Raw genomic sequence first — 11,695 nt, 5'->3', positions numbered from 1 at the left:
AAGAAAGCTATACTCTAACAAAAGGCAAAACTGTTTTATCTGCAGCTTACACAAATGTGTCTCGTCAATATAAATCGGGGTTGTTTGTATGTTATTTGTAATGCACTCAAATGTCTTCATAATGGACCTGCTAAAAATATGGTTATTAGATCTGATGTCACTTCTTGGAAAGTGATGGGTTTTGATGCCACTTCCTGTAACATGATGTGCGATGTCATATGCCATGATGTCAGTTGCATACAGCCTAACTTGGTAGTCCCCCCACTTCTTTTTTTGTTTTTTTTGGAGGACTTGTGCCTTGCAAAAGGTGCTATTTATGGACTGAATTGTCATTGCATAGCAGTGTCTCACTTGATAAAAATACTACAAAGAATAGCGCACACTCCTCCATGACAACAGCTTAAAGTACATTATGTAAAACCATCAGCCGTGAAGGACTGCTTCAACCTGCAGCAAATATAACAGTAGCCGCCCATGGACTGTAATTAGAAGCTAGGATGGAAAGTGTGCTTCGACAAAGATAGCGTGCGAAAGACAAAAAAAGGGAACAAAATAGCAACCAAATCCGTGTTATTAAAATCACTGTTTTTATTTGCCTTAAAGTTCACATCACCAATGAGAATTATCATGTCTGCGCCTAGCTGAGTATAATTCAGCTGAGCCCATCTCACTTTCATCCCCAGCAACCTCACCATAGGCGCTTAGGTCTTTGACATTCCCAAAAAACAGCTGACATTGAAAAAAATAAAATTAACCAGAGAACGAACAGAGTCGAGGTCTTCTCATCTTTTATAAATCTTATATTACATCACTTCATATTTGCAAAATAGTCTCGGCAACAAAACATCTATACAAATAGTTTTTTTTTTTTCAGTTTCTTTTTTGGAGCATGTTCTGTTAAGTAAGTACTGAGCCGTACATTCAGCAAACTGTGCGCCTGGCCCCTGGGAGCCAGGCACATGCACATGGATCCTTCTGTTGATTTTTTTTTCTCTATGAGATAGTGTGACCCAGTGAGCTAAACTTGTTCATGCCTGTGTTAGGGATAGCAGAGCGTGGTCTACTGGAATATAATTCATCTGTTTGGTTTCAACAGCCAGTGATATTTCAGACGCCATATTTCCAAGGATGTGAGCTTTTCATCTAAGATATAACTCACAGATGTACTAGTCTTTTCAAGTCTCACATTCATGAGATTTTAATTTAGCGAGTGGATTACTTGAAGATATTGAACTGTGTTTACTGTCTTCTAGTGAGTTCAGGATCGGAGTCGAGCTTTATAAGCAGTCTAGGTTGATAAGCAGAGAGCTGTGTGCCCAGAGCTTGCCTGGAATTGATCTAACTTTTTTGAGTCAACAAACCGCTAAAGAGAAATCATCAGCTTCTATGAAGTAAGATCTATTTATACTCGGTAGAGCACCAAGTAAATGTAAAAATGTATTTCACATAGAAACTGAAGTCTGCAGAATGTTTGTAACTTGGTACTGTAAGAAGACATTGTTTTAACAGCCACACAGCTGCCAGGCACCAGAGATTGTATTGGGAACCATTTTTGATCAATGAACTCAGCTATATATCAGTGACAGGGGCGAGAGATGCCCAGACTGGATGGTTAGTGTGTGAACTACCATTATAAACAGACCTGGATCCGCTGCAGAACCTCAGTACATGTTAATCTCTCAAAGACTGAATGAAACAAATGGTCTTTGCCTCATAGATTAACTCATACCCTCTCTGGTTATCGGCTGCCATCTTGCTCTTAGATGGTCAGATGCAAGAGAAAGGCAGAGAATCAAGGGATACAACAGCCTGTTAGCTGTGAAGCAAACATGAATGTATGGAAATGTGTCAACCCAAAGAAATAGGCGTGCTGGATATAGGCAATGGTGAAAATTAATTGACACACAGAAATCACTTGGAAGGGAAAATTGAATTGGGTAAACCTGATGGAACAGTTAAATAAATGCTGTCTTTGTGCATTAAAGACACAGAAGAGGAAGCAAGGGTATGATGTGAATTGGTGATAGTACTCCTACACCTTCTGTAGGATTAACTCAAATCAATGGGCTATATCTGAAAAAAAAAAAAAAAATACAAATTTAATTATGTTATTTGGGGAACAGGTTATCCATCATAATAACAGTGGGTATCAGCAAAGCCAGGACGTGGTAACAGCCCAGTCACTCGTATGAGGTGCCATTCATATGACAAAGTTCTGCTGAGTTATCCGATTGTTCATTCGCCAACCTGGAAGGAGTCTCTGAGTTTTGTAATTTTTCTCCTTCAATGTTTTTCAAGCTCTAGTTTCTGCTCTTACACTTTGATTGATACCTGCAGTATTAACTCCGTGTTTATGGGTAATGTCAAGGCAGACCATCATTCGCTAGTGTGCATCATTGTTCTAGCAGATCTAAGTTTCTGGGGTGACTTGTGACTCTAGAGAAGGCTGCAGAAAAATCTAGAGAATTCCCACCTGCAGTGAGAAAGGAGGCAGGAAGGTGGGACTATACTATTCCAAGTTTCTGGGGTGACTTGTGACTCTAGAGAAGGCTGCAGTAAAATCTAAAGAATTCCCACCTGCAGTGAGAAAGGAGGCAGGAAGGTGGAACTATACTATTCCAACAGAGTCTGATCTCACATCAGAAAATAGAGAGCATAGTGCATATAACGTAGTACTCACTTAACAGACCACAGAGTTTCTAGAACACAGTTTACTGTACAAGAATAAATCAATATTGAGTCACTGTTACAGGTCTAAATCTTACACTGTTACAATTACTATCCAAGAGAGAGAGGGCAAATGATGCTTGAAAGCACACAATTAGACACACCTCCACGTCCCAGTCAACAACTAAGAGCTGTTCAGCATAAGTTGAGATTGTAGAAAGCAGAGCACACTGCTGCTTAGCGGATTCGTGATTTTTCCACATAGCATTTTACATATTTAATAGGTAGTACCCTTTACATTCAGAATGCAGTGTTCTCGGTGTACAGTACAGGCGATATCCATGACGCCACCTTTCATGAACAAAACTACCTTTCAAGTGACAGCTCCTCAATAAGCCTGGGAGAGCTGTTGATTTGTACCTAGTGTGAATCACTGGCTAAAACGGTTGTAATAACTGTTCTGTTGAGGTGTGTTCTGCTATACATTAATTGGTCATTAAACCAGATGTGAAAGAGTGATTTCTGGTAGCAAAGTATTAATCAGCAACTGATAACCGAGCAAGGAATGGAATTTCCACACATTACTGACATGTTTTATGCTATGGAACTAGCTTTTGTACAAACCTTGAAATGGATCCCTGTTTCATTATCATTTGTTTGTTATACCTGCATTTGATTACCAGTTGCATGCCACAATGTTGAAACACTGAAATGTAGTCCCAACTGCCAGTATCAGGAAGAAATAACATCTGTAAATTAGTACACATATCTGTGATCAGCAGAGACGTCAAAATTGCAGTCACAAAAAAGAGTTACGAGAAATCTGTAACATCAAAACAGGAGAGGAGTCGGCAATGGTTGATCAGTCACTGTTTGTGAAGAATACTTTGTAGTATATTTTCACTCACTGAGAATTTTGCAGATTACAAAATGGAAAGAATTTAGTAAACACATTCAACACACTGTGCATATTGTACAGAAGGGGGTCACTAAAGAATAACCCAATATGACCATCAAATTAGGAATGTGTGAGAGAGCTAATCTGTGCATCATTATATTGAACTATTATGGAGATCTAATCTCTGCATGTGGAAATTTATTGGCAGTGGACTAGCAACTTTAAAAGAGGCAGTTGAAACACATTGCCTAATACAGATATATTACATACTTGGAAACAACTGATTATAGTGTGACAGAAAGAATGGCAATGGTTATTCTACCAGAATATTGTGTTTTAATGATCATCCTAGAAAAGTATCGTAGCCAGAATATCAGCGTCCACAATATTGTGAAGGTTAATATATACAGGTATATATAGATTAACCTTTCATAACTGCACCTCTGTGTACCTTGAAAGAATAGAGTCCGCGGACAGCATAAATTAATTCCATAATAATGGTGTAAATGCTCCTTGTGTGCTGTTTCTTCATTTCAGTCAGCAGCTTAATTAAAGTACCAAATTTTTCAACAAAAATATCAAATTGAGAAAATCTACAACTGCAATATCCTGAAGGACACTGTTTATATGTAACTATAGATTTACTTTTTTTCAACTTTTGTAGATATGGAGTTTAAAGGAAATCTATACTTGCCTGTGTATACTTCCTTTCAAAAATTGTGGTAGTCAATTTTCTACAATATTTTTCTACTAAATATTCTGATATGCACGCTTATGATGGGGTATGAAATTAAGGATATTAGAAAGAGAATCCAAATGGTCCGATGCTCTGTCATCAGAATAAGTATGAGAAAGTAAGAAATACAAATTATTACAACTCATCATTTGCATAACCCCCCATTAACTTGTGTGCACCAATTGGTATCCTGTGATCATGATGATGATAATTTTGGGGGGGCTTCACATAACACCACAATAAAGCTGTTGCCTGCCTGTTTCTGTCTTAGTTTCAAAGTATCCTCCATTTCAAAAGTAACTGAGAAATGCATATGACGTTACGGCAGCTGTTCTACAATGACAACTTTACTTCTGCAAAAACAAAAGCCAAAAATTCTACTGAAGACCACACTGTAAGCCACACATGTTCAAGAGAAGCCAGCAAAAACCAACATGATTTCGTACAACTTGTATTATTTAGCCGTCGACTTGAATGGCAGAAGAAAGCAATGTCAGACTCCCGAGAGGGCCTTGTCGAGCAACAAGTGAATGCATAAAGTCCAAGATTGGTATTAATCAATTACATGATAATTTAATGTTTCTTTTGTGCTGTTCCTTCACTTCAAGCATTAGGATGGTTAAAGTGCCACACTGCTGCTTCTGATAAGGAAGTTCATATCACTTCAGAGGAGTTGCATCATGCCTGGTCTAGAGGTGAGGGGCTCTCATAACAAGTTGGAAGCAAAAGAGCAAAACTGTCTACTGTTAGGGGCTAGAGGAGGAAGCTAAAACCAGCTTATCTGAGAAACACACTGCATTGCTTTTAATAACATGTTCTTGATTGTCCACCAGCATAATCCCACAGCATCATGAAACATGCATACTCTTATTCCAATCTTGTTAATTGTATAAAGGTATAGGAATGCCCAAGATTATGTAGAGGTGTCTGTGTGTGAGGCTAGTCCTTCTGCATTAAGCATTGCCATACCCAACACTGCAGTAAGCAAACTTTACAAGCACTGCAGAAAACTAGAAGCGGCACAATTGTATATGGACTGCCCCTCAGTAGAGAGGTTCATTATATGTCATCTGCCAGATTGATGATCACTGATATGTAAAGGAATCGATTAGAACAAAATGGTGTGTTAAAAGTACAGACCAGGCCCACAGAATAGATGGGAGCATTTGCTGTTTAATAACATGTCACTGGTTTGGAGGGAGCAAAAGATGAACTGACACTTTCCCAACCATTCAGAGTACAGGATCAACAGGTGATATAGCAACTACTACAATAGGGTGTTAGGTACTGCAATACAAAATGTAAAATTGTATCATTTCTTACAGCTATGGCACAACGTAGTTATATATAAGGCTTGGAAAACGGGGCACTGATGTCAAGTGACGCTTAACTGATGTTAGTTCACCATCCACTTACTGCAGTGGTCACCACTTGTGAATCTTACAATACTGGTCCTTATCCAACACCGAAAGACTGGCAGTGAGGGAAAGAAAAATAATTACTGTAGCAACCAAGAATCAACATACCATATGGAGGAACTTTCCAATGTCCAACTGATAGCTTGAAAGTGGCAGTCATACAAGCTGTGCTCAGTAGAGGACTACTCACTTCTTCTGTGATCCCTCAGCGTGCAGGAACTCATTTGCTGTTTTGCACATTCTCTTACCTATATGTACTTCATAAAATAGACATATTTAACCTGTATATGCAGTGACTGCAAACATACATTGTTTTGTAGGCCTTTATATTACAATATCAGTTTATAGGATAAGATTTTAATTCCTAACCCATCGCCCACAAAGTTTATGCAGCAACTTGTTTAAAATTCTGACCTTTGAGGTTTCAACGCAGAAAGGACAGAACTTTTAAAATATTAACTCAAAATATATCAAAACACTTTATGACTGAGGTCTGCATTACTTCTCATTATGATACTTTGATTCTCACCACTACAGTGTTGGACTAAGAACCAATGCCACTGCCTGGAGATTGGTGCCAAAAGTACTGCAAACGAACCACTATGTCGATCTGCACATTTTTTACATGAAGGGCAAGGGCTTCGCTAGTACTGACGTTTGAAAATCTTTTGACGCTTGTCTGCCCAGGATGTGCTTAGTAAGCAGTCACCAGCCTGCGTGAAGTCCGCTAGCAAAATCAGGGCTGTATGGGTGTCCTATCCGATTGCGGCATACAAGGCCAAATTCTAGCTCAAAAGTCAGAAATGGACGAAGATAGCTGGGTCACAGAGACAGTGGCAGCCTTTGACCTTGTTTGCCCGTTTTGATTTCCTTTTTAATCAGGCTTTCACCCCACTATAGTTTAGGTTGGCTGTAGGTGGCAGTAACAGAACAATAAAAACGTGCAGAACCCACCCCTTTTCTCTGTCCCAGCCAAAATTTCAGAAAAATTCAGGCCTCTTCGGTTTATGAAAATAAATATATTTGTCGTCTATGTTAGCATTCAGAAGAGATCCATTTTATAAGTCGTCACGGTTTCCATTCCACATGACTTCCTCTAAATAACCCCGATGCCTACCTTGAAGTGATAACCAAAGATCCTATACCATCAATCATTCCAAAAGCACTTCATGAAGCATACATCTGACTCCTCTGAAGGTAAGAGTAAGGTGTAAAGTGTGGTTAAAACACCTGACGTGTGGCAACCAGCTTCTCATTATTGGGACAGGGCTCTTAGAATCGATAGTGTTGAACAAGCAGCCATTCTGCTTTTCAAGAACACAAAACAAAGTAGGAGCACAATTTAGTTTGACCACAGGATGGGATTAGGAGAAAAGTGTCATTTCTTGCTTCATAACTATTGTACGGCTCATATGAAAAGGAAAACGTCACACTTCAAATAACTTTGAATGCCAAAATCCATAACAACTAAAAAGCAGGGAAACAGACTCAGAGATATACTTAGATGAGGGTGGAAACGTTAGAGGTTCAGAGAAAATGAGATGTGGGGGTATTCTGTGCGCAGTGGTTCTAACTTCAAACACCTCTAGCTTTCAAAATAGCGCTAAAAGGGCCCAGAAAAAAACCTCTTCAGATACGTAGTTAAAGTGCCGACATAATTCCTTCAGATCTGTTTCCCTCGGACCTTCCTATCCGCCAGGAAGGTCCAATCCTTGTGCAGGTCTGGCAGCTCAGAGCCCAGGATGCTGTTTCAGTCAAGTGCATGGTGGTAGAAGCCACGCCTCACAGGTTACAAGGACTCCAAGTGAATACTCAGGGGCTGTTTTTGGTCCCTTCCTGTAGGGGCACTGACTTAACAAATAAAGTAGGTGGAATTTTACGAACTGTGGTTTAACCGGCATGACTTTCTCTATCCCTTGCCCAGCGTCCTCGCGTACATATTTTGTTCTCTAAACCATGAACTTCTCAGTTGGAAGAAAATAACTGAGCAGGTGCACCAGAGTGGCCGATTTTGGCAGCTGCTCCCCATGCCATGAGGAAGAGAGGAAAGTGTCCACAGACTGGCTTATACCAGTGCAGTCCGACTGTCCGTCAGTCCCATGCTAGTGGTGCTGCTTTTCCTCCTGAGGGTGGGTGTTGCAACAGTGCTGAAACCGTCGTTGGGGCAGCCATGCTGCAAGAGAATGTCCACACACTCCTGACTTCCGGCTTGCTTGGCATGATATAGTGCTGTGTGTCCAAAAGCATCTCGAGCCTTTATGTCGGCGCCATACTGCAAATTGACAAAATGGAGAAAGAACAGCAAGTTAAGTAGGGTATTTTCGGACTGTAATGGTTACCTAATGTTATTCTAAATGGGCTACAGTTGAGCATTTACAAATGGTGTTTAGTAGATCCAAGTGCACCATTTGGGTTTTAAAACATTGAACTATATAAGTCGACAGAAACAAATAAAGGAAAGTCTACAGGCAAAATAACACACACATAATACCTATAGGTAGCAGCAACGGCTTCCAAGTTGCAAATGGAATTTTCTCCAAAGTAGTTCAGTAGGTATCTGGAAACCCATATGTGAGTAATTGGATCCAACAGAAACATTTGTATCTGGTCAGCTCGAACTTTCAGCAGGTTATACAAATCAAGGCAGGTATAGCTTCACTGACATGCATTTGGGGACCTGTTCAAGCTCAGAGACAGAGCTCTATACTCTGTTCTACAGCACTGGAGTATTCATAGGATCCCTTCTGTCGGAACCCCTTTCAGCGGGCCGTGGGGCAGACAGGACTTACCAGCCCCAACCACAGTAGTTGATGCGTTTTACTCCTCATATCTCGGGGCCCGACATATTATGGGCCCTAAGTAACTTAACTGGGCCAAGTACTACCCCTTTCAGCAGTTTTTTTAAACATTGCTTTTATTGTTGTTATTTTCTAATAACAATATTACAGGGTGGAATATGTTTTTGATATTTATCTGAGTTGTTCAGAGGTGTGTGCGCCAATCACATATTTTGAGCATCGGCAAAACTTGTCTTGGTAGATCATCTAATACAATTGTTTCCTGTTTCAAGCACATATTTATGCAGTGGATTCTAAGAACTACTTGCAAATGCCATGGGCGACTGTTTGTCCAATATACAATATAACATACAGATTGAACTTGGAGATGTTAAACCGCACACAGGCAATGGATAGTCTTCACAGTGGCCCCCTTCAAGGTAACATGGGAGCAGACAACTGACAGAACCGGATTCAGTGGGCCACGGGGCAACAGGAGCTACTGGGCCCAGCCGTGGGGCATGAGGACTTTTACTGACGATGTGCAGGGGCCTGACCTATTGAGAGTCTTGATCCACTGGGTCAAGAAACCCTTAAGTACTTGACTCTTAGTGGTAGCAGGATCGAGTAGTCCGAGGCTTCTTGGTGGGAGGTAAACATGGGGGGGGGGGTGAACACAGGCTCACAACTCAAAATACACCCAGCAGCAGCAATAAATGATTGTCCAATCAAATACTTTAATGGAAAAAGGAATATTTATATACCACCAGAAAGGAAAATACTGCAAACAATATACACAGTGCCCTGAAATCAGGGCTCTAATGATTCATAGGTGTGTCCCCTAGTCCCACACCCCTCCAGCTAGCAGTAGTGGTTATTCCTAATTCACTATAGGCAACATTCTAATTAAACCCTACTACTAATCCGAGTCTCAGAGGTCCCACTCCGAATCTCGATAAAAGTCCGAAGTGTTCCAGTGTCACAACGTTATCTGACAAGCAAGTTCCCCCGAGGTCGCCTGACCTGAAATAAAGTTGTACCTGCATCAGCAGGATTTGACAGACTGAAGTGTCTGAGCATGTCTCCTTGCGGTAAGTCTTTCAACTGTGGCCCAGAAGGGCTGCGATCGGGTGTCCTCAAGTTCCTCACACGCGGTCCTGCAGTGGCTAACGGGTTCTCAAAGCTCCTCGATGCTTGGTACGTTCCTCAGGTTTAGTCCCATGGATTCAGGTGATTGAGAGCGAAGATCCTGGTGCTGGCAGTCAGTCACCGCTAGAGCTTGCCCAGGTCACCAGGCTCTGTCCTCCGTCGACAGTCTCAACCAGGCCACGCTACTTGCTTTGTCCTTGTTCCCCCAGCATACATGGTCATCATTCCTACTCTGCACATGGCTAAAGCCCGAGCAGCACAGCAGCAAACTTCACTGTTGCGCCACCTGCCATACGAGGTTGCTGACTTGGTACGGCGCATGGGTGATGGCTCATTCGGTGCAGCAATGGTCACAGCTCATTTGAAGTTCACTGCAGTCCTCTGGTGTACGGGGTGTGCTGAGTTTCCCTGCACAAGGGCAATGACCTGACCAGTGCAGCAGCTGGCTCCTCACACTTTGCTAAAGGGACCTACTCGCTATGATCCTTCCACTGGCCCTCGCTCCCTCCAATGCTCTTCTCTTCCTCCCAAAGCACACTGGTCTTGGCAAGCAGGGCAGGCACTTGCCAAGGGCAAGTGGTCTTTGATTCCTTGTGTGATGTCCCCTTACCTGGCTAGGAGACATGTAAGCCATTGTCCCCAGTCCTGGTCTCAGGCATAAGTTTTGCAGAACTCTCTTCCTTGCACAGCCCGAATGGCTTATTGACAGTTGACCATTTTTGGTGTCTCAAGCACCCCTTCTTATAGTCCATTTCCAAACACCAAATGTGATTTAGAGTCTGAGTCTTTGAAGTTTATGTTCGGGGTTTATTTCCTTTTGTAGTGCCCTCTCCTCTGTTCTCCTTTCTTTCCGAAAGCAGTCTGATGCAGCAAGGGTGACTCAAAATCTGAAAGCCCCTCAACAAAGGCCATAGGAGTGACTAGAGGTTCACATCTGGATGTCAGCCACAGAGAGATGGGTATCAAAAGGATAGTCGTACTCTTTGATTCTCTTATCAGCCACATCTCCTGAGATGTGCCAAGACCCCTTCACAGAGACCTGTCTTTGAATCAAAGAGCACCCTTTGAAGTGCTTGAAGAGCTTGGCTCTCCCTTCCTCCAATGTGTCCCATCCAGCTAAAAGGAATACAGCAATATACAAATATGGCTTGGCGGGGTTCCTCTACCTCTTATGCTCATGTTCATCCATTCAGCCTTGGATCTCCTAAAATGAAACCCAGAGTCTTCCATGTATTGTGTCCTTCACAGGAGCACATACACTCAGCATATGCATACCACACATGCACTACACACAAAACAAATGTAGCAAAATGGTGAGTTAAGCACACAGCAGCAGAACTTTAAATGAGTGAGATGGGTAAAAAGGACCTCTTCACTCCTACTAATCACTGCACGATATGCTGGTCCTCGCTCACATTGCTTAGCTCCTGGCAAAGGCAATAGCCTTTCACCACTACAAAGGTAGCGCTTTGGGTCCCACTCCCCGTCCAAAAAAAAGACCACAATCTGTGATACAGGCCTATGACATGGCGCAGACACATGATCCATGTTCACCCATGAAAACAAAAATCAGCATTTGGGATCCAGACATCATTACAGTTGGGGCACTTGGGGCTGGGGTGCGTGTCCATCACCAGGCGAAGAACATTTCCGTCCCAACACACACCTTGGCACATGCATGGGAGGCAGGCTGTACTTCACTGCGGAGCCTTTCCTATTGACACGGGGTTCACCAACTCTGGGGCTCACACCAGTGATGTCTGTGCTTCACTGTGGCCCCATCCATAGACAGACAGGTGTCCTGACCTTGGCAAGTTCTGGTGGGCAGCCAGCGCTTCTGCAGAGGTCCCAACTGCCCTGGGTGTTTTACACTTCGGTTACTGGGTTCCACTCACCAGGATCCCTACTGTAACTTGCTCTCTCCAAATGCTCTACTGTCCTGCTCACAGTGTGCATTAGTCTTGGCAGGCAGGCCAAAGACTGGTGCTCTAGGCTCGGGCAAGTGGAGCAAGTGGTCTTACCTTTCTGGGTGATGGTCCCTCAACCAGCA

At 42.4% G+C, this 11,695-nt stretch overlaps 1 protein-coding gene across 2 annotated transcripts in view; it reads right to left on the bottom strand.

Annotated features, from left to right (window-relative positions):
* Positions 1 to 570: 570 nt before the first annotated feature.
* The window catches only part of AGAP2 (ArfGAP with GTPase domain, ankyrin repeat and PH domain 2), a 488,971-nt gene continuing 477,846 nt past the window's right edge, over positions 571 to 11,695 (bottom strand). For both annotated transcript variants that reach the window (XM_069230930.1, XM_069230931.1), the window contains one exon: positions 571 to 7,991. In XM_069230930.1, coding sequence (XP_069087031.1) covers positions 7,785 to 7,991 — 207 coding nt within the window. In that variant the 3' untranslated portion in view covers positions 571 to 7,784. The remainder of the gene's footprint in view (positions 7,992 to 11,695) is intronic.

Source organism: Pleurodeles waltl, chromosome 4_2 (assembly GCF_031143425.1).
Source record: "Pleurodeles waltl isolate 20211129_DDA chromosome 4_2, aPleWal1.hap1.20221129, whole genome shotgun sequence".
In the NCBI taxonomy this organism is placed as follows: domain Eukaryota; kingdom Metazoa; phylum Chordata; class Amphibia; order Caudata; family Salamandridae; genus Pleurodeles; species Pleurodeles waltl.
The sequence above is the reverse complement of the archived record's forward strand: the minus strand, read 5'-3'. Positions and strand labels throughout refer to the sequence as shown.